The following is a 23297-nucleotide window of genomic DNA, read 5'->3' as shown; positions in this document are numbered from 1 at the left end:
AAAAGTAGGTTTAGGTTACGTTAGAACTGCTACCGTAGAAAAGTAGGTACCTTTATTTATTAACAACAAATTCGGAATATCGTTATTCGGAATTAAAAAAAAAGGAATCACGTCAAATCGGAATTTTAAAATTTCGGAATTATGACAATTCGGAATTCGTGATATCAAAAATCGTAAATGTTAAATTCAGTGTTTCTCCCTATCGGAATTGTTATATTCGGAATTATGTGGTTCGGTATTTAAAAAATCGTCGGTTTTACTATTCGGAAATATAAAACTTCGTGATTTTCATCGTTCGGTAATTACGACAACCGGAATTTTGATGGGTCGAGCATTTAAAAATCGGAATAATAAAATTCGATATTTTAAAATTCGGCATAAAATATTTCGGAATTATGTAGTGTACCCAATAGCAAGACCCCTCACCTCACATATAGACTTTGGGCCTTCTTAGGCTCTTCTAATTAGCTCCATAACCCCGTGATCGAGCCTGCTCATAATTTAATTACTGAAATATAATGCCCTCGACTACATATTTACCTAATATAATTTAAATTAGAATACATTTACTTAAGTTATTGCCCATCAAACTATCCTCTGATAGATCAGCTTAAAAACATCGAAATGCCGAGACGTGCCCCTAGCCAGCCGAATGTTTCAAGTCGAATGTAAGAACTTCACTTCGCTCGTTCGAAAAGTATGCTCCGACTATTACTACAACACGAATCACACTCACAATACCAAATTGTGAAATCCCCAGTTTTGTTGTAACCTACATAGTATAGGTTGGTATAGGCTAGGTAGGCAACTAGGCAGGCCTGTTGTTGTTTACCTCTGCTTGTGTTTCTGTTTTCTATTATAGAGGTGTGCAATAAAGAGTATTGTATTGTGTACTTTAACGCATTTTTTAAGGCGTGAATATTGAAAAACTTGTTCCATACAATTTGGCGCATCCGTATGGACTGTGACGTTTAATACTCGCCTTGCACGCGCCACATTTATTTTCGCTATTTGGAAGTTTCTGGGGCACAATTGGCAACTGGGGCAGATTTATTTAAAACATATTTGAGTCCCGCGACAAGTAAAATAGATTGACATCTTCCAAAAAAATCAGGCTTGTAGGAGTTGTAGGTAGGTAATTGGAAACTCCCTGGATAACCGATAGATGGCTTTAGATACGCAAACATTTATTCTACAATTTACAAATCCTTTGGAACGCAACGTTGCGATCTCCTCTCTAGGGTAAGCTCGTGTCCATTAACGGCCTTCATCATGACGTCGATCTTGACGCGGATGTGCGGCGTGTTCCCCCCTTCCACCCTCCCCCTCACGCGGTGGAAGCGCAGCACCGACGACAGCGCCGACTTTATAGACGTCAGGGCATACTGGTAGCCTGCAACAATACTAATTCATCAGAGCAACGGAAACAAGAGCTGAGTTGTTAAAATAGGACAACGCTGGGTCACGAAGGCATTGTTATTTGTAGAAAAGATGTGATAGATGATCCGTCGAAAAAAATCTACAGCTAAAAATCGGCTTTCAAATAGACTCTTCAGTAAAAAGCTGACCGGTTTCCTAAAATACCACCAAATTATATGTAATGTCAGTGCTAAATGGCTGAAACGTGTTTGAAAAGGCGATAACGAATGAACCGGAAAGAGGCAAGGGACAGAAGTTCCATCATCATACGCTTGACAATAATTACCGATGCAATTCCTCGGGCCGACGCTGAATGCCATGAACGCGCAGGGGTGCCTCAGCGCGGCCCGCTCCGGCAGGAAGCGGTCCGGGTCGAACGCATCTGCGTCAGGGCCCCAGTACTTGGGGTTCCGTTGTGTGCCCCACATGCACGCTATAATACCACTGCCGGCAGGCATAACGCAACCTGATGCTGTAGGGAAATCTTAACAGTTTATTTTGCAAGTAAGCCTCAAGGGCTTCTTTATATCTGTAATTAGCGCCACTTGCACCATCCCACTATCCCGGGGTTAAACCGTTAACCCAGTGTCAAATTACGGATAACCATGGTAACTCCAGGTTTAACCGGTTAACCCCGGGTTAGTGGAATGGTGCAAGTGGCGCTTAGTATTGTGATTCAGAATTGTGAACTATGGACTTAACCACTATTCATAAATATCATATCATATATATCATTGATTCAGTAACAATCATAGATAGATAGATAGATACAAACTTTATTGCGAAACATTATCGTGACAAAAAACTTGAACTTATGATAAGAATAAGATTAAAACTTATGTATAAGTACTATACTAAACTAATTACTAACTAACTACATACTAGACATCATACATATACATTTATTATCATACCCGTTCATTGTCATTGGTATACATTTCACTTAAAGAAAAGTCACAAAAGTTAAAAGTTAAAGTTAATGTATGATGATTATGATGATGAACCTTGAGTTTTCTATTGCTTTAGGTTACCTGGGTCATGTACAGGAGTCAAGTGCATGTGTTTGGGGTACACTACATAATTCCGAAATATTTTATGCCGAATTTTATTATTCCGATTTTTAAATGCTCGACCCATCAAAATTCCGATTGTCGTAATTACCGCACGATGAAAATCACGAAGTTTTATATTTCCGAATAGTAAAACCGACGATTTTTTAAATTCCGAACCACATAATTCCGAATATAACAATTCCGATAGGGAGAAACACCGAATTTAACATTTACGATTTTTGATATCACGAATTCCGAATTGTCATAATTCCGAAATTTTGAATTCCGATTTGACGTGATTCCTATTTTTTAAATTCCGAATAACGATATTCCGAATTTGTTGTTAATAAATAAAGGTACCTAGGTTTCTACGGGGCGTAGCAGTTCTAACGTAACCTAAACCTACTTTTTTAAAAACAGTTATTTACTGTAGGGGTCGCAGTTCTAACCTAACCTTTACCTACTTTTCTGAAAGCAGTAACTTTCTAGGGGAGGGAGGGTCGCAGTTCTAACCTAACCTACACCTACTTTTCTAGTAGTAGTTGGTTTCTGTAAAGGTCGCAGTTCTAACCTAACCTAACCCACTTTTCTAGTAGCAGTTGGTTTCTGTGAAGGTCGCAGTTCTAACCTAACCCACTTTTCTAGTAGCAGTTGGTTTCTGTAAAGGTCGCAGTTCTCACCTAACCTAACCTACTTTTCTAGTAGCAGTTGGCTTTTGTGAAGGTCACAGTTGTAAAGGTCGCAGTTCTAACCTAACCTAACACACTTTTCTGGTAGCAGTTGGTTTCTGTGAAGGTCGCAGTTCTAACCTAACCTAACCCATTTTTCTAGTAGGAGTTGGTTTCTGTGAAGGTCGCAGTTCTAACCTAACTTAACCCACTTTTCTAGTAGCAGTTGGTTTCCGTAAAGGTCGCAGTTCTAACTTAAGCCACTTTTCTAGTAGCAGTTGGCTTCTGTGAAGGTCGCAGTTCTAACCTAACCTAGCCCACTTTTCTAGTAGCAGTTGGTTTCTGTGAAGGTCGCAGTTCTAACCTTACCTAACCCACTTTTCTAGTAGAAGTTGGTTTTTGTAAAGATCGCAGTTCTAACCTAATCCACTTTTCTAGTAGCAGTTGGTTTCTGTCAAGGTCGCAGTTCTAACCTAACCTAACCCACTTCGCTAGAAGCAGTTGGTTTCTGTAAAGGTCGCAGTTCTAACCTAACCTAACCCACTTCGCTAGAAGCAGTTGGTTTCTGTAAAGGTCGCAGTTCTAACCTAACCTAACCCACTTTTCTAGTAGCAGTTGGTTTCTGTAAAGGTCGCAGTTCTAACCTAACCTAACCCACTTTTCTAGTACCAGTTGGTTTCTGTGAAGGTCGCAGTTCTAACCTTACCTAACCCACTTTTCTAGTAGAAGTTGGTTTTTGTAAAGATCGCAGTTCTAACCTGATCCACTTTTCTAGTAGCAGTTGGTTTCTGTGAAGGTCGCAGTTCTAACCTAACCTAACCCACTTCGCTAGAAGCAGTTGGTTTCTGTAAAGGTCGCAGTTCTAGCCTAACCTACTTTTCTAATAGCAGTTGGCTTCTGTGAAGGTCGCAGTTCTAACCTAACCTATCCCACTTTTCTAGCAGCAGTTGGTGTCTGTAAAGGACGCAGTTCTAACCTAACCCACTTTTCTGGTAGCAGTTGGTTTCTGTGAAGGTCGCAGTTCTAACCTAACCTAACCCATTTTTCTAGTAGGAGTTGGTTTCTGTGAAGGTCGCAGTTCTAACCTAACTTAACCCACTTTTCTAGTAGCAGTTGGTTTCCGTAAAGGTCGTAGTTCTAACCTAACTTAACCCACTTTTCTAGTAGCAGTTGGTTTCCGTAAAGGTCGCAGTTCTAGCCTAAGCCACTTTTCTAGTAGCAGTTGGCTTCTGTGAAGGTTGCAGTTCTATCCTGACCCACTTTTCTAGTAGCAGTTGGTTTCTGTAAAGGTAGCAGTTCTAGCATGTCCAAATGATTTAAATGCATTTTTTTTGCAGATCAATTTTAAAAACGGCTGACCTTTTAATTACCTACTTCCCTTTTGAAAATCACGAATTTCATTATTCCGAGTTTACAAAAGATCGAATTTCTGAATTCCGAATTATGTTATTTCCGATCGGTCAATGATTTTTCGGAATAGACAAATTCGGAAAAAAAAATCGGATTTTTTAAAAACCGGAACTTTAAGCTTTCGTTCATATGACAATCGGATTTTAAGTATTCGGAAATAGCGCAGTCGTGATTTTCTTCTTTCGTGGTTTTCAAAGTCGTGATTTCAATATTTCGGACGTATAAAAAATCGTGATTATGAAAATCGAGGTTATGAAAGTCGGAAAAACATATTTCGGAATATTTGGGTGTTCCCATGTGTTTGCTATTAATTAGACATATGTACCCAAAGTTCATAGTTAGGTACAAGCTGTGGAGCCTAATTTATGGTAAACTTATCCGCGTCAAAGATTGTCTGCAATGCTTTTCTTTTAACTTGTATGACAAGCAATTAAATGCTATTGTCTACACAAGTAGGTAGATCGGTACCTACTTAACTTTTGCTCTAATATCTGTATATGAATCACCGATAGCAAAATCAAGTTCTGTACAATTTGTAGAGTATTTATTTCATTCCATGTTTTCCTCCAGAATATAATATATGAGGGTTTATTCCATATAATTAGGTAACTTACGCAAGGTGACTTCCTCCTCAACCTTCCTGATGAGGAAGGGCGCTGGCGGGAACAGCCGGAGCGTCTCCTTGATGACACAGTCCAGATACTTCAGCCGCATCAGGTCCTCTTTTTGGAGAAGCCGTTCCGAGGCGCCGAACACTTCGTCCAGTCTACAAACACGTACAATTTTTAACAGACTTCTTTATTATCATAGTGTGGTATTTTCCACATGTATGCCCAAAAAAAAAATTAATACACTTTTGTTAAAATTTTATACTTCAAACCAAATATCGGAGATTTTCTACGGTGGACTAAAATACACTTTTGTTAAAATTTTATACTTCAAACCAAATATCAGAGATTTTCTACGGTGGACTTTATTATCAAGTCCATAAATGAATGAAAAATACAGAAACCAAATAGCAACGAAATTCTAAAATTTGATTCGCAAATTGGCTTTCTGTATGACTTTCATCGATTTATTTTAGTATGAAGATAGTGTTGTTCATTCACATTGTCTGACAATGGCAACCATTACAGAAACAGTATTTAGCTAAGTACAGTCAAGTGTAAAAATACTTATGGGAGCATACAACTTACTCAAAAATATGTCCCATAGTCCTTAATTCGCTGACTTAAGAGCTATGGGACATATTTTTGAGCATGATGAGTGCACCCACATTTTTACACTTGACTGTACTTCAAGACACGATTGCACTAATGGTTCTCAAAATTTTCCGAAAAATACGGTAAAAAATATACCTCCGGTACCTTGGACCGGAGTGCCTTTCAAATGCAGGGGCGACTTTAAAATTCTAGTTTTTAAGCCATAAATTATATATTTATGCGAGATTTTGACATTGGAAATGTCTTTTCGTTCGCTCCAGTATACGGTCCGATTTCACGAAAAAGTGCGATCCCCTTATATCTCGGAAAGTTGTGAAGATATGATATTAAAAAATAGGCTCAAAAGACGCATAATCACGAGAGCTGTAAGATGCAAAAATAATTATTCGAGAAAGTCAAAAACAAAAAAAGTTATGGTCGAAATAGTGAAAATAAAATTCAATTTTTTCCGAATTTTTGATTTTGGTGCTCGATAATTTGGAAACGAAGAATGATATCAAAAATTTGAGAAAAACGGCTCTGGACAATTTAGTCAGCTACAATTTGAGCCTAAAACAAAGACGATCGGGTTAAGGGTTTGCCCTGTAGCCTAACCTTAAAATAGTCAAAAAGTTAGAACGACATTTTTCACAGGACATTTATGACTTCATGTTTCGCAGAGTTCGTTATCGGTGTTTGTTGTGAATTATCGGGATTATGACGGCAGAATAATACTTACACTGCGTGGGCTTTCAAAATCGCTGCAGATTTTTCTTGGTCTAACTCTATCTATCCTGTTTGAGACGGGCGTAGATAACGCACTATTCGACAATCTATGCATTCTTGTGGTGGTGGAAATAGAAATAGAGATAGAGATAGAGATAGAGATAGAGATAGAGATAGAGGTAGAGGGAGAGGGAGAGGGAGAGGGAGAGGGAGAGGGAGAGGGAGAGGGAGAGGGAGAGGGAGAGGGAGAGGGAGAGGGAGAGGGAGAGGGAGAGGGAGAGGGAGAGGGAGAGGGAGAGGGAGAGGGAGAGGGAGAGGGAGAGGGAGAGGGAGAGGGAGAGGGAGAGGGAGAGGGAGAGGGAGAGGGAGAGGGAGAGGGAGAGGGAGAGGGAGAGGGAGAGGGAGAGGGAGAGGGAGAGGGAGAGGGAGAGGGAGAGGGAGAGGGAGAGGGAGAGGGAGAGGGAGAGGGAGAGGGAGAGGGAGAGGGAGAGGGAGAGGGAGAGGGAGAGGGAGAGGGAGAGGGAGAGGGAGAGGGAGAGGGAGAGGGAGAGGGAGAGGGAGAGGGAGAGGGAGAGGGAGAGGGAGAGGGAGAGGGAGAGGGAGAGGGAGAGGGAGAGGGAGAGGGAGAGGGAGAGGGAGAGGGAGAGGGAGAGGGAGAGGGAGAGGGAGAGGGAGAGGGAGAGGGAGAGGGAGAGGGAGAGGGAGAGGGAGAGGGAGAGGGAGAGGGAGAGGGAGAGGGAGAGGGAGAGGGAGAGGGAGAGGGAGAGGGAGAGGGAGAGGGAGAGGGAGAGGGAGAGGGAGAGGGAGAGGGAGAGGGAGAGGGAGAGGGAGAGGGAGAGGGAGAGGGAGAGGGAGAGGGAGAGGGAGAGGGAGAGGGAGAGGGAGAGGGAGAGGGAGAGGGAGAGGGAGAGGGAGAGGGAGAGGGAGAGGGAGAGGGAGAGGGAGAGGGAGAGGGAGAGGGAGAGGGAGAGGGAGAGGGAGAGGGAGAGGGAGAGGGAGAGGGAGAGGGAGAGGGAGAGGGAGAGGGAGAGGGAGAGGGAGAGGGAGAGGGAGAGGGAGAGGGAGAGGGAGAGGGAGAGGGAGAGGGAGAGGGAGAGGGAGAGGGAGAGGGAGAGGGAGAGGGAGAGGGAGAGGGAGAGGGAGAGGGAGAGGGAGAGGGAGAGGGAGAGGGAGAGGGAGAGGGAGAGGGAGAGGGAGAGGGAGAGGGAGAGGGAGAGGGAGAGGGAGAGGGAGAGGGAGAGGGAGAGGGAGAGGGAGAGGGAGAGGGAGAGGGAGAGGGAGAGGGAGAGGGAGAGGGAGAGGGAGAGGGAGAGGGAGAGGGAGAGGGAGAGGGAGAGGGAGACGGAGACGGGAGACGGAGACGGAGACGGAGACGGAGACGGAGACGGAGACGGAGACGGAGACGGAGACGGAGACGGAGACGGAGACGGAGACGGAGACGGAGACGGAGACGGAGACGGAGACGGAGACGGAGACGGAGACGGAGACGGAGACGGAGACGGAGACGGAGACGGAGACGGAGACGGAGACGGAGACGGAGACGGAGACGGAGACGGAGACGGAGACGGAGACGGAGACGGAGACGGAGACGGAGACGGAGACGGAGACGGAGACGGAGACGGAGACGGAGACGGAGACGGAGACGGAGACGGAGACGGAGACGGAGACGGAGACGGAGACGGAGACGGAGACGGAGACGGAGACGGAGACGGAGACGGAGACGGAGACGGAGACGGAGACGGAGACGGAGACGGAGACGGAGACGGAGACGGAGACGGAGACGGAGAAACACAAAATAAAAACTTATACAGAGAAACATAAAAAAGAAAAAGTGCCACGAAATGGTCTCACCTCAGCATGTTGCTGGCGGCTGCTAGCAGATAGCTGATGCTGAACCCTGGCAGTACCTAGTGGAGCTCGGGTTTAATACAACATAAACACACGCTGTTTTGGTCATCGGACTCGTCTCGATGAGCACTTAGGAGAGTAGTACCCAAGATAGAGCTGATGCTGAACCCTGGCTGTACCTAAAGGAACTCAGGTTTGTTGCAACATAGGCACACGCTGTTTTGGTCATCCGACTCATCTCGATGAGCACTTAGGAGAGTAGTACCCAAGATAGAGCTGATGCTGAACCCTGGCTGTACCTAAAGGAACTCAGGTTTGTTGCAAGATAGGCACACGCTGTTTTGGTCATCCGACTCGTCTTGATGAGCACTTAGGAGAGTAGTACCCAACATAGAGCTGATGCTGAACCCTGGTTGTATCTAGCGGAACTCAGGTTTGGTGCAACATAGGCACACGCTGTTTTGGACACCCGATTCGTCATGATGAGCATTACCCAAGATAGCTGATGCTGAACCCTGGCAGTACCTAGTGGAGCTCGGGTTTAATACAACATAAACACACGCTGTTTTGGTCATCGGACTCGTCTCGATGAGCACTTAGGAGAGTAGTACCCAAGATAGAGCTGATGCTGAACCCTGGCTGTACCTAAAGGAACTCAGGTTTGTTGCAACATAGGCACACGCTGTTTTGGTCATCCGACTCGTCTCGATGAGCACTTAGGAGAGTAGTACCCAAGATAGAGCTGATGCTGAACCCTGGCTGTACCTAAAGGAACTTAGGTTTATTGCAAGATAGGCACACGCTGTTTTGGTCATCCGACTCGTCTTGATGAGCACTTAGGAGAGTAGTACCCAACATAGAGCTGATGCTGAACCCTGGTTGTACCTAGCGGAACTCAGGTTTGGTGCAACATAGGCACACGCTGTTTTGGACACCCGATTCGTCATGATGAGCATTACCCAAGATAGCTGATGCTGAATCCTGGTAGTACCTATTGGAACTCAGGTTTGGTGCAACATAGACAAACGCTGTTATGGTCATCTCTCGTCGCGTCAAACTGCTGTCAAGAAAATTTCATATCTTGCAGCAAATGGGCCGCTGGCGCCGCTGCCGATCACCACTTCTCGAGTTGACTACGGATTTGCCGTGTAATAATTTTCTTGTACTTTGAACATTAATATATCCTGCTTATTAATCGAAAAATGAAATATGTACCTATAATGCGCCACGGCGACAATTATTCAAACTTGGATACGCGTGTGGAAATTTTGCAATTTGTTTGTTCACATGCGTTATGTCCAGGATACTTGTGTTAGTCTAAGAATAAAATAATTATCATTCAACGTTGTAGTTTTATTTTGTAACTTTTTCCTTATCCAGACTTTCTCGTCGCTCAGCGACAATATTTTTTCGAATTCCGTAGATTCATTTCCAATGTGCTCGATAGTCGTGTGAGGCACGAAATCTGTGAATTTTTTACAGTAGGTGAATATGAATACTTATATATTAATATCCCAACAAAAACATAAATGTGAAATGAGAGCCAAGTTCAATATTAAGAATATGTGTCGTTGTTGACTCGCTGACAAAAGAATTGAGATCTATATGGGTGCCAAGTTCTGTGTTGTGTAGAAAATCCTGAAATTATAAAGGATTTGTCTTGGCTAGTTTTTTACGTATAGGCGTATTACGTATACTTTTCTAAAATTTGGTTTGTTGGTAAAAACTAGCCAAGTCAAATCCTTTATAATTTCAGGATTTTCTACACAACACAGAACTTGGCATCCATATAGATCTCAATTCTTTTGTCAGCGAGTCAACAACGACACATATTCTTAATATTGAACTTGGCTCTCATTTCACATTTATGTTTTTGTAGGGATATCGTTACTTTTTGTACAGAAATTACTATAGTAGATACCTACTATCATCATAAGCTGAAAAGGAGACCCTCACTAACGCGCGGTCAATTGTTAAAAAGTTTCAGTTTTCAGATTTTTTCTTTTTTATACGCCTAATAGTCTACCTTCATGCCAAATATCAAGTTTCTAAGTGATCTAGAAGTGGGTTAGGTTTTTGGTCTATAAGTATTACCTAATAAATTTTTAATCTAAATATCAATAATTTCCCGAATTTCAGATTTTTCCCTCTATATAAACCTAATAGTCTACCTTGATGCCAAATATCAAGTTTCTAAGTCATCTAAAAGTGGGTTAGGTTTTTGGTCTATAAGTATTAATATTTTTTTTTTCCATCGAGATATCAATAATTTCGAGTTTTCAGATTCTTCCCTCTATATACACCTAATAGTCTACTTTGATGCCAAATATTAAGTTTCTAAGTGATCTTGAAGAGGGGTTAGGTTTTTGGTCTATAAGTATTAATTATTATTTTTCCATCGAAATATCAATAATTTCCAGTTTTCAGATTTTTCCCTCTATATACACCTAATAGCCTATCCGGATGCCAAATATCAAGTTTCTAAGTCATCTAAAAGTGGGTTAGGTTTTTGTTCTATAAGGATTAATTATTTTTTTCCATCTAAATATCAATAATTTCCAGTTTTCAGATTTTTCCTCTATATACACCTAATAGTCCACCTTAATGCCAAATATCAAGTTTCTAAGTGATCTAGAAGAGGGGTTAGGTTTTTGGTCTATAAGTATTAATTATTTTTTTCCATCGAAATATCAATAATTTCCAGTTTTCAGAGATTTCCCTCTATATACACCTAATAGTCTACCTTAATGCCAAATATCAAGTTTCTAAGTCATCTAGAAGTGGGTTAGGTTTTTGGTCTATAAGTATTAATTTTTTTTCCATCAAAATATTAATAATTTCCAGTTTTCAGATTTTTCCGTCTATATACACCTAATAGTCCACCTTGATGCCAAATATCAAGTTTCTAAGTGATCTAGAAGTGGGTTAGATTTTTGGTCTATAAGTATTAATTATTATTATTTCCATCGAAATCTCAATAATTTTTAGTTTTCAGATTTTTCCCTCTATGTACACCTAATAGTCTACCTTGATGCCAAATATCAAGTTACTAAGTGATCTAGAAGTGGGTTAGGTTTTTGGTCTATTAGTATTAATTATTTCTTTTCCCTCGAAATATCAATAATTTCCAGTTTTCTGATTTTTTCCTCTATATACACCTAATAGTCTACCTTGGTGCCAAATATCAAGTTTCTAAGTGATCTAGAAGTGGGTTAGGTTTTTGGTCTATAAGTATTAATTATTTTTTTCCATCGAAATATCAATAATTTCCACTTTTCAGATTTTTCCCTCTATATACACCTAATAGTCTACCTTGATGCCAAATTTCAAGTTTCTAGGTCAACTGGAAGTGGGTTAGGTTTATGATCTATATGTCAGTCAGTCACAAAAATGCCGGATTTTAAACGTTAATTTATCAGTAACTGTTTGAGCTACGTTTATGAAATTTTGTATTTTGGACAAGCTAAGGGGCTCGAATGGGTGCATTACATTTGTTATAATTACTTTTCATATATTATAGTTTGATATATCGTTATTTTGAATAAAGTAATAAATGGCATACTACCGTAATACCTAATTAACGGTATACATAATGTTATTATTGGTATAATGGTCATAAGGTATATTTACACTTCGTCTAATATACATTGCCATAATTATTACATACTCTAAAGCATATTATTTGTTATAACAAGTGACATCACATAATTATTTATGTGGCATAATAGTTGCATGACATAAAAGGGTTAGGTTAGGTTGGAACTGCGACTCCGCATAAACGAATAACTACCTAACAAAAGGAGGGTTAGGTTAGGTTAGAACTTTGCCCCTCCGTAGAATAAAATACTCTAGGAAAAAAAGTGGTTTAGGTTAGGTTTGAACTGCGGCCCCCGCAGAACGAAAACCGTGATAAAATTGGTTGGGTTAGGTTAGAACTGCGACCACCCTAGAATAATATAGCTAGGTAAAGCAGTAGGTCTGCGTACTAGTTATAAAAAGTATGTAAAAGTTTACGTTATCAGTAAATGAAATATGACAAAAAATGTTATACAATATATGTATTTATAGTTGATAAAGTTGTATGAAGTATTACGTTATACAAACATATAATAAAACAAATGTCATTATAAAATATGGCTATATAATATTTGAAAATTATATTACATTAGGCATTATATCAATGACAGTTTAGATGAAATCACAATATAACAAAGACAACGTATAATAAAAAATACATTATAACATACAATAATATATCAAGTGGTGTTATAACAAATGTATGATAGTTTTTTTATAATTAGATTAAGCATTACACACCCGGCTGGAATACATGTACCAAATTTCATTAGTGTAGGTTAAGTAGGTTTCAAGTTGTGAAGGGGTCAAAAGTAGCTGGAAATGGTTCGTGTACACACGGTTGCTGCGTCGCCAGTTCCTTTTTGATCTTGGCTGGACACGCTACCGCGTGTCTAGATCTAACTAGTTACATAAACATTTTCAGTAAATAATGAATAATGGTAATTCTATGGCCGTTTTAAATCTATCAAAGTAACCCTAAATTTTCCAAAGTCACCCCGGTCTACGGTACCGAAGATGGGCGTTTTCAGAAATAAATATCGAAAACCCGATTCTCACAGATCCCGGTGTTTTTGGGTTCTTTCAACTCAGAATCACTAGCATATTCAATTCTGATGATAAAATAGAATGTCCCAAAAATTATGAAAATTGTACATTCCACTACGTCACGCACATACAAGTGAAAAATTTTATACTAAAACTTGACGTAATGAAATGGACATTTTGGGACATCTTTTTTTAATGGTGGGATGGAGAATGCTGTCGATTCTGAGTAGAATGATGAGCCCAAGAACGTCCAGATGTGAAAGAATCAGGTTTTCAATATTTATTTCTGAAAACGCCCAGATACAGTTGAAAGGTTATGAACTTACTCTTCATGGACCTTGTCCTGCACGTGAGGGTACTTGGCCAGGAGGTCGAGCGCGTACCCGATAGTGGAGGCAGTGGAGTCGGTGCTCCCGATGATCAGCGTCAGGATCTCCTCCCGCAGCTCCTCATTGCTGTATCCGCCCTCTCTGCCCGAGAACTGGATCAGCAGCTCCAGGAAAGACTTGGAGTCGTAGTCTGATAAGTCTTACAATAAAAACAAGTTACAATAATTATTAAGTTTTCTATCCATAAGTTTAGTGTTAGGACACAACAAAGTGACATAAACATTTTGAGGTCATTCTGATGACTCTAGGGAGTATTTTTGATACCGAATTCAGGCGAAGCGTCATCGATAATCACCGGTTCCCCGCGCATAGAGGCGTACACTGCAGGTCCGACTGTGATGGCACCCTGTCACGCTATACAAGCGCGAGTTACGGTTACCGGAACCGGAGGCGAGTTAAACCAGAAACGTTACTTTTGACACTGACAGATCATATCCACAACAAATTCAGATCAAATGCATAAGCTGTTATCACAATCAGATAACGCCTGTCGGCCGTGTCTGCAGCTCAGACGAAATTCATTAGCGCCTAAAAATCTTGCAATATTAACGTCATAGGCAAAAATTGTAATTTTAATGTTATTATAATTGTGTAGATTTCGATGTTAAGTACTTAGGTAGGTTTAACATAGGTACTATAACTACTTACCAATGGTTCGGTCTGCTTTAGGACTTTTAGATTTTTGGGCTTTTAGTTCTTCTCTTTTCTTCATTATCACCTACACAATTTAAGAGTAATTAAGGACGTTATGATATTCCTACATCGCCGCAGGATGATCAGTTGGTCACTGCTTGTTTTCTATTTTAATGATGTCCTTTCATTATTTATTTTTATATTGTTTTATATTTCTTTCTAGGCATAGTTTTATCAAAATTAAATTACTGTATATCATATTTCTAAAACATTGATTTAGCACAAGATATTTCTCAGAAAACTTACTTGATCAGTGAATCCATGCAAGAGCTCGCAGCTGGCGCGCTGCTGGCGGTACTGCGGGGAGCACCGGAACAGCCACTCCGGTTGCAGCCAAAGGCGGAAGATGCGCTCCGTCACCACCTGCAGCACTCGGCCCAGCTCCACCAGGAACGGGGACATGGCGTTGTCCTGGGCGTTTATCTTCACGCCGAGCGTCGTTTCTTTAATCACAAACTTTAATTGTTAACCCATAAGTACTTCTATAACTATTAAATTAAAAATTATAAAAGCCCCCTACGCTTTATGACAAAATAAAAAACATTTTATACCAATAATACCGTAGGTATATCATTTTGAAAAAGAGCTGATATTCTTTAAACCAGTAGATCGATTTTTATCAAACTCAAATAATACGAGTCCATCTTTAGCGCTTCCGGCCGAGGCATTACATAGTGCTTTTCACGACTACTGCGAGGAAATAAGAAAACATTTGTATAACTATAAGTACTAGCCCGCGATTTCTCTGGTAGCAAATTACTAGCCACTGCCTGTGCTGTCTCTTGAACTTCGGTAAGCGTCAGCGTAAGAATATCATTTTCATCACTAGAAGAACTCATTTTTATAGCGAGCGTATATAATAAAAAATCCTTCTTTCATAACAACAATATATTTCCTGATCACAATATTCCGTTACAGTTCAATCTCCAATCACCTCACTTCACAATCGTCCTCCCTTCACCTCTGCCCGTAACCGAATGCCCGTTAACCGCCATGCCAGTCGTCTTTTATTCTTTCTTCCAACTACCTTCTATTTACAAAGGTGAACTATCAATAACGTTACTTTTAAATTTATTAAATTATAGATTGCCAATGATTATTCAACTCTTTATTTCATTAAATCTGTTTCTAATAATTAGTAATTTTAATAAATCTTACACGTAGATACGTGTTTCTTGTATTTTTTAGTCAAACACAATTTACACTATCCAATTCAGTAAGTATTTTCAGATCCCGCCTTTTTTACTTTTTTTATCACTTTTAAGAGGCATTTTTCTGTTATTTGCTTCTAACCGACTCTAAACTTAGAAGCGTTTTTGCTAAAAAAAAACACAAACAGCTACAAAAGTAAAAAAACGCCTTTAGCGTGAACTGAATGGATAATTGTTAAAAAAAATAAACTGAATGGTTTTGACATTTCTTTTTTTTTAAACAAGAAATTGGTCCTATAAATAACCTAATTTTATTATTGAAGGAAAAAGTTGCACCAAAAAAGACCTTTTATTGATTTTTATGTTTTAAATGATACTCATTGCTGTAGCGAACCGTCACCAATGACAGATGATGATAACAATGAAACATTGTAGTAGTGGTGGTTCAGGTGCTACAGCTATTGCATACTTTCCAGCTTGGTTTTAGACCATCTATTGCCACATTTCCGAACAGTGGCGTGAAAATATACTTAAAAACGTCTTATCTTTCGTTTGATGAATAGGTAATGATTGGTAATTTGGTAGGTCTTTGGACATTATCTGACTAGTTCTTCACAAGACTCACCACAAGTGGAATCCAGGTTGTCGGAGCTGATGTAAGGCCATACTCATACTCATACTCATACTCATAATATTTATTGCATATCACATTGTATCTTAACCTATTACATAGAATTGTGTACAATATGACACCCTGTAGGGCACAGCAAACAGTTTAATAAGAGGAGATCGAGTTTTTTGTACAAAATAATAAGATTATATTAATTAGTGTTATTTATTGTATAGGTGCTTTATTAATTGCAATTATTGGTCGTGAAAAAATTCATTTAAAGTATAATAAGCTTTTTTAATGAGGTGATCTTTTAGTTTTTTAAAGAATTCATTGTCGGACTTGGTGTTATTTATTTCGTTACTAATTTTATTGAATATTTTTATTGCCATTGAGTTAGGACTTATAGCCATAGCTTGACCTTGGGGCCTCGGCGAGTGAAGAGTCTCTGTTTCAGCGTGGGCAAAAATGCTTTCAAAATTGGTCTGGTTATTCTACTGTAACAGGTCGTTGATATAAGGCTTCGCCCAGCTGAGACCTTGCGGCCTCCGGTCTCGCTCAGCATGTGAGCCAGCTTCATACTATGCTCAGTGGAGACTCACCACAAGTGGAGTTTATGGTGTAGGAGCTGATATAAGGCAGCAGCTTGACCTTACGGCCTCCGGCCTCGCCCAGCTTGTGATCCGACTTCATGCTCTGCTCTATGGAGACTCACCGCGAACGTCCAGGGTGTAAGAGCTGATATAAGGCAGCAGTTTGACCTAGCGGCCTCCAGCCGCGCCCAGCTTGCATGCCAGCTTCATGCTCAGCTCTGTGGAGGCTCACCGCAAGTGGAGTCCAAGGTATAGGAGCTGATGTAAGGCAGCAGTTTGACCTTGCGGCCTCCGACCTCGCCCAGCTTGCGAGCCAGCTTCATACTCTGCTCCGCAAACACGGGGACGAAGCTCTCCACTATCTTCGGTTTGAATGCTGGCTGCAGTATCTTTCGCCTTGGTCTCCAGATTGACACTAAGAAAAAACAAGGTTCTTTATTAAAATGTTGAGTATATTTAATTTATTCCAAATTAATCTAATATGCCTACTAATGGCGTTATTCATAAACGCGTTACTGGCCTGAATTAGCTATGAATCGTTTGTCCTTATCTGTCATTTTGACTTATGTATTTGTAAGAAAGAGATAAAATATAATTTAACAAAATCAGGCCCGTCAAGTTTTATGAAGGACTGGATTTAATACAGTTGCTCAAAAAGTGCTACTTTACGTAGCTGTTTAGCGTGCGGAAAGTTGGTTTTCGCGAATTTGAGCAATTGGACGTCGTTCGATACACGTGCGGAAATGTCATTACTTCACGAGCACCGAGATATCTTGCCACGAGCCGTAGGCGAGTACTACTTTCCGCACTAGCATCGAAATGTACTATTTTATCTATGTAGGTGCCTATAAATTGAGTACTCTAAAGCTTACTTATTTCTCAGTGGCAGACAAAACGTTTTAAAATAGGTAAATTTAAAATTTTACCATTTTACGCTCGGTGAAAGCGTTCCGGCGACGTCGCGAGCCTAAACTGTAACATGCGTACACACTAGAACCTCGTACTGTATCTGTTTGGTTACAGTTACAGCTCGCAAAATGAGTACGCTCGGTGAAAGCGTTCCGGCGACGACGTCGCGAGCCGAAACTGTAACATGCGTACTCACTAGAACCTCGTACTGTATCTGTTTGGTTACAGTTACAGCTCGCAAAATGAGTACGCTCGGTGAAAGCGTTCCGGCGACGTCGCGAGCCGAAACTGTAACACGCGTACAAACTAGAACCTCGTACTGTATCTGTTTGGTTACAGTTACAGCTCGCAAAAAGAGTACGCTCGGTGAAAGCGTTCCGGCGACGTCGCGAGCCGAAACTTAACACGCGTACACACTAGAACCTCGTTACTACGTATCACGCATGTTACGGTTACACCCCTGCCCCCACCGGCGCCCGCGCCGAGTCATCCGGTGCGGAGGGCTGCGGCCCGCAGTCTGCGCCGGTCCGTCACCGTCAACGCAAGCTCCTGATGATACTCCTCGTAGGGAGTGAAACATGTTGAGCGATTTTCGACTTAAAAATACGTGACCCGTTTTTATTATATTTAATATGTCTGTTTCTCACGGGAGTTTTGTTACGCATATTCTTAATATTGAACTTGGCTCTCATTTCACATTTATGTTTCTGATGGGATATCCTTACTTTTTGTACAGAAATTATTAGTATTCATCATAGTTGATTACTATGTTAATAATAAATTTTGATTTATATAGTTTTATCTATCTATTAAGACATTGCATGATTAGTTTTAGCAATGACCTGTATTTGACTTGCTAGATGTAAGGTTATTTTGTTACTTGGCCAAATAAAGAAACTTGAAACTTGATTTCTAAACTGAAGTTTATTTTTGCTATTACAAATTCAGTACCTAGACGCTTAGTGTGTAAATAAAAATTGTTTTTTGTAAAATAATACAAATCGCAAAAAAATCACTGTTTCTTTATTTCAGTTTTGTAACCACACAATTGCCCATATGGATGCCAAATTTCAACTTGCTACGACATCTGGAAGTGGGTTAGGTTTTTGATGATAGGTGAGTCAGTGCGTACATACGTATTTTCGTGAGTCAGTCAATAAGTCAGTGAGAAAAATCCCGATTTTTTGATGTTTGTATCTTAATAACCGGTTGAGCCTTAAACTAATAACGCATAGACAGATAGTCCCCTTACGGCTAACCTGCCAAAAGCGAAACACGATCGATGTGTGCGTGGAACGCTCGTGTTTTACGCTCAGCAACACACACACATATACAAAAACGTGTTGCCAGTATATAGATATTTCCCTCAAAATCGGGGATTTAACAACATCCTTAACACTTGGTTATTAATCATTTGTGTGTAGATTTAATAGCAAAAGCTTTTTATGTTTATTTTAGGAATTTTGCATTTCTGTCCTTTGTGAAATAAGGTTTAAATAAAAAAAATTGATACATTTTTACAATTTTTTATTTAAAATGTGCATAAAATTACTACATAATTTAAAATGAAATAATGAAATATTTAAAAATATATATTTTTTATATAATTATACAAGGAACTTCAATTAAGCGTATTCATTTTAGAATGTAAACGTCATGTCCTATTTTGAGGAAAAAATATTCACTACACTGGCAACATTTATAAGAAATGGCGGCTGACGAAACATTGGATTTTTATAGTTACGATTACGTAACAATATCATATTAAACTCTATACTTCCGCGTGAAATGTAACGTAAGTCGGTTTGTTTTTATGATATGATGCGTTGTGACATCCATTCAATGCACAAAATACCATTTTTCCTGTGTTTTTGATTTTTAAACGAGAGGTGTACACAAACCGACGTGACCTTGAGTACTGCCAGGGCCGATCGAATACGGTGACACGAGTGCGACGTGACGTCGCACTTGAAATGGCTTCACTAGGGATGTACGAACACTCGATCTATGCCTTATAAATCTATGGGTTGAGCTATATTAATGAAATTTGGGGTTTCTAGTGAGCCTTCATAAATAGGTCTTCATAAATGAACCATATTTCATATGTTTATGATAAATTGATTTTGAGTTTCGTAGGGGTCGAAAGTGGCTCGAAATGGTTCGTGCCACTGCGTCGTCAAGCCAAGTTCTTTTCTTTTGAACTTGGCTTCTCTGTATTTAATTATACATTTAGTAAATCATTATTACAAAAAAAATCACAGATTTCGTGCCTCACACGACTATCGAGCACATTGAAAATTAATCTACGGAATTCGAAAAAATATTGTCGCTGAGCGACGAGAAAGTCTGGATAAGGAAAAAGTTACAAAATAAAACTACAACGTTGAATGATAATTATTTTATTCTTAGATTAATACAAGTATCCTGGACATAACGCATGTGAACAAACAAATTGCAAAATTTCCACACGCGTATCGAAGTTTGAATAATTGTCGCCGTGGCGCATAAGCATAAGTATAGGTACATATTTCATTTTTCGATTAATAAGCAGGATATATTAATGTTCAAAGTACAAGAAAATTATTACACGGCAAATCCGTAGTCAACTCGAGAAGTGGTAGCCACATCGCCGTTATCGTCACTCGAGTCTTGATCGGCAGCGGCCCATTTGCTGCAAGATATGAAATTTTCTTGACAGCAGTTTGACGCGACGAGAGATGACCATAACAGCGTGTGCTTATGTTGTATTAAACCCGAGCTCCACTAATTACTGCCAGGGTTCAGCATCAGCTATCGGCTAGCAGCCGCCAGCAACATGCTGAGGTGAGACCATTTCGTGGCACTTTTTCTTTTTTATGTTTCTCTGTATAAGTTTTTATTTTGTGTTTGTGCTCACGAATAAAATGTTTTCTATTTCTATCTCTACCTCTACCTCTACCTCTACCTCTACCTCTATCTCTATTTCTATTTCCACCACCACAAGAATGCATAGATTGTCGAATAGTGCGTTATCTACGCCCGTCTCAAACAGGATAGATAGAGTAGACCAAGAAAAATCTGCAGCAATTTTGATAGCCCACGCAGTGCAAGTGTTATTCTGCCGTCATAATCCCGATAATTCACAACAAACACCGATAACGAACTCTGCGAAACATGAAGTCATAAATGTCATGTGAAAAATGTCGTTCTGACTTTTTGACTATTTTAAGGTTAGGCTACAGGGCAAACCCTTAACCCGATCGTCTTTGTTTTAGGTTCAAATTGTAGCTGACTAAATTGTCCAGAGCCGTTTTTCTCAAATTTTTAATATCATTCTTCGTTTCCAAATTATCGAGCATCAAATACAAAAATTCGGAAAAAATTGAATTTTATTTTCACTATTTCGACCATAACTTTTTTTGTTTTAGATTTTCTCGAATAATTATTTTTGCACCTTACAGCTCTCGTGATTATGCGTCTTTTGAGCCTATTTTTTAATATCATATCTTCACAACTTTCCGAGATATAAGGGGATCGCACTTTTTCGTGAAATCGGACCCTATACTGGAGCGAACGAAAAGACATTTCCAATGTCAAAAGTATAAATAATGCAAAAAATGCTTAATGCCCATGGCACTCTCTTGCAGCTGTTTTTGTCATAGGCGCCTTCCGGCATCCGATATCAGAAAAGCGCTTCCGATAAATTTAGCCATGTCGGAGCCCCCCGTCAGCTGTCGGACCGATAATATTGATTTGTGTAGGATCTTACATCCGATAGGGGATCGACAATGTGAAAACGCTGCGCTGTTAAGGTGACGACTGCAGCTGCATTAATGTTGCGACATTACTGATGCGGCGTTAATGTCGCCACTGTATCTGTCAATTTCTTGGATAAAATGAGTGACATTCGCCTCCACATTACCGCCGCCACGATTATAACTACCTACCTGTCACTCATTTTATCAAAGAATTTGACGGATACAGAGGCGGCATCAACGCCGCCGCAGTCATGTCGTAACAGTAATAAAGCTACAGTTGAATATCACCTTAAGATTACCTGGAGCAAATATAGCCCCGAAGCCGATGAGCGGCCTCGTGAAGCGGTGCAGGTCATCCTTCTCCATACACGTCCGCATCACCATCTCCAGGTCCACAGGGTCCACGGAAACTGTTCCAGAAAACAAATATTCCTTTACGACATTTTTATTAGAAACTCCATTTAGGTACCGAGCAACACTTTTAGTCATTTTATCTACACACATAATTATCATAAACCCTCTATAATGCGTTAAAAAACAGTAAATTATGGCCAGCATAAACATAAACTATTTTGTTGCAACAAATTATCTGTGAAAATGTGATCATTCCGTGAAAATTTTGAGAGGAATTTAATTTTACTTCATTTCTAGTAGATATTTATGACTCGAGATTGTAACATGCCGTTCCTAAACACATCATACATTTTTTTAAGGAAATCTATAGTTACCAAAATACAGAATAGGTCCCAGCCAAAACCTAGTGAGTCCACCTTTTCCGATTGCCGCGTAGCTAACGTCTTTAAGTGAAGACATAACGTCTGAAATAAATAAAACATAATTACTAGGTACTTATACCAAAAGTGCCAAGCTACTCGTAAAGTGCAAAGTGCCAAGGTAAAGTGCAAAGGGTCACGCTAAAGTAAGATAGGGCAGAAGTGCTCGTCTGGCGAACAATCCGGAACGTTGGGCCAAACTATCCAGAATGGAGCTCACAAGATGAATATCTGATCAAAGGAACACCAAGAGAGAGATGGCGGGAAAGTGGGGAGGTATCTGCCCAGCAGTGGGTTACTCTTTTAGACTAATTAAAATAAAACTAATTTAACTAGTAGATCCTACATCGGAGGCAGCAGTGCATGCAGTGTTTATTTACAACACGTACACACCCATCTAGCATCTCCTGTATGGTTACCATCAGTTTGTCACTGACATAAACGCCGTCGAGAACGTAATTTACTTTCTATACATCTCGCTCGCACTCGCATATTAGTGCAAACGGGATGTATAGAAAGTAAATTACGTTCTCGACGGCGTTTATGTCAGTGACACACTGATGGTAACCGTACTGAAGATGCCTCGTAGAGAAGCTAAACTCGTGTCGAGTTTTGTAGTTTTTGTAGTAGTTTGTTATATTTATTTTCACGGTGGGGGGTGGGGGGGGGGGGTTAAATTGGGGGTCCACGAAGGATTTGAAATGTTAATTGCAAGTAAGTAAGTATAATGGGTTATTATTGCTTAGTTACTACGAGTATTATTTATGTGGGCTACCCCTATTAATTGGAAGTAGCTCGCGTCGATTACGCGACGCGAGTTCAATACAACCTCCAACGGCGATAGTAATGTTTACAATATGCAACTCACCCTCCGTGGATCCTATGAACTTATGGGCCGCCCCTATGAGAGGTAGCTCGCCGACACCCGGGACTCGCGACGCGAGTTCATACATCCTACGGCGACGGTAGCGGAACGCAGCAAACCACAGCAGAGGCAATAGCAACACCCACCAGATCATAACGATAACGGATCTAAATTGTATAGGTTACAAAGTAATAATATAAAAAGTTTACGAAATATTCACAAAGATGGAAACTTTAGTATGAAAGTAAAATCAACCTGTAGCATACATCGGCTTAACACACATCATCACATCATTCAACATTGATGTCACTATTTTTCCGAGAGAAAAAAATCCATAAGTAGTATCATACACTATAAAGTAGTATATAAAAAATAGATATGATGCTTTGATATATTTAATTAATATAACAACAATGTGGTAACTACTTATTTTCAAAATCCTTTTTTTTAACAAGTTATTTATTATAGGTGCCGAATCCTCCTTTTAAGTTTGACACTTGTGTTAGGAGGCATTCGCTCTTTCATACAAAGGTGATAAAGTTAAATATATGTTTGTCAATATTAAAATTATATTAGGTACCTACCTATATTATTTTATCAACGTGAAATTAATCAAAACATTTTGTACA

General features: G+C 39.9%; 1 protein-coding gene across 1 annotated transcript in view; it reads right to left on the bottom strand.

The window, feature by feature from the left end:
- LOC134800385 (cytochrome P450 4c3-like) overlaps nt 1-22822 on the bottom strand; it is a 169619-nt gene extending 146797 nt beyond the window's left edge. Inside the window, exons 1-9 of the mRNA XM_063772885.1 lie at nt 22672-22822; nt 21330-21440; nt 16617-16799; nt 14277-14473; nt 13986-14055; nt 13275-13476; nt 5164-5315; nt 1706-1891; nt 1218-1393 (exon numbers count right to left, since the gene is read on the bottom strand). Of these exons, the coding sequence (XP_063628955.1) occupies nt 1218-1393; nt 1706-1891; nt 5164-5315; nt 13275-13476; nt 13986-14055; nt 14277-14473; nt 16617-16799; nt 21330-21440; nt 22672-22822 (1428 nt within the window). The remainder of the gene's footprint in view (nt 1-1217; nt 1394-1705; nt 1892-5163; nt 5316-13274; nt 13477-13985; nt 14056-14276; nt 14474-16616; nt 16800-21329; nt 21441-22671) is intronic.
- Between the last annotated feature and the right edge of the window lie 475 nt (nt 22823-23297).

Source organism: Cydia splendana, chromosome 19 (genome assembly GCF_910591565.1).
Source record: "Cydia splendana chromosome 19, ilCydSple1.2, whole genome shotgun sequence".
NCBI classification, from domain to species: Eukaryota; Metazoa; Arthropoda; class Insecta; order Lepidoptera; family Tortricidae; genus Cydia; species Cydia splendana.
The sequence above is the reverse complement of the archived record's forward strand: the minus strand, read 5'-3'. Positions and strand labels throughout refer to the sequence as shown.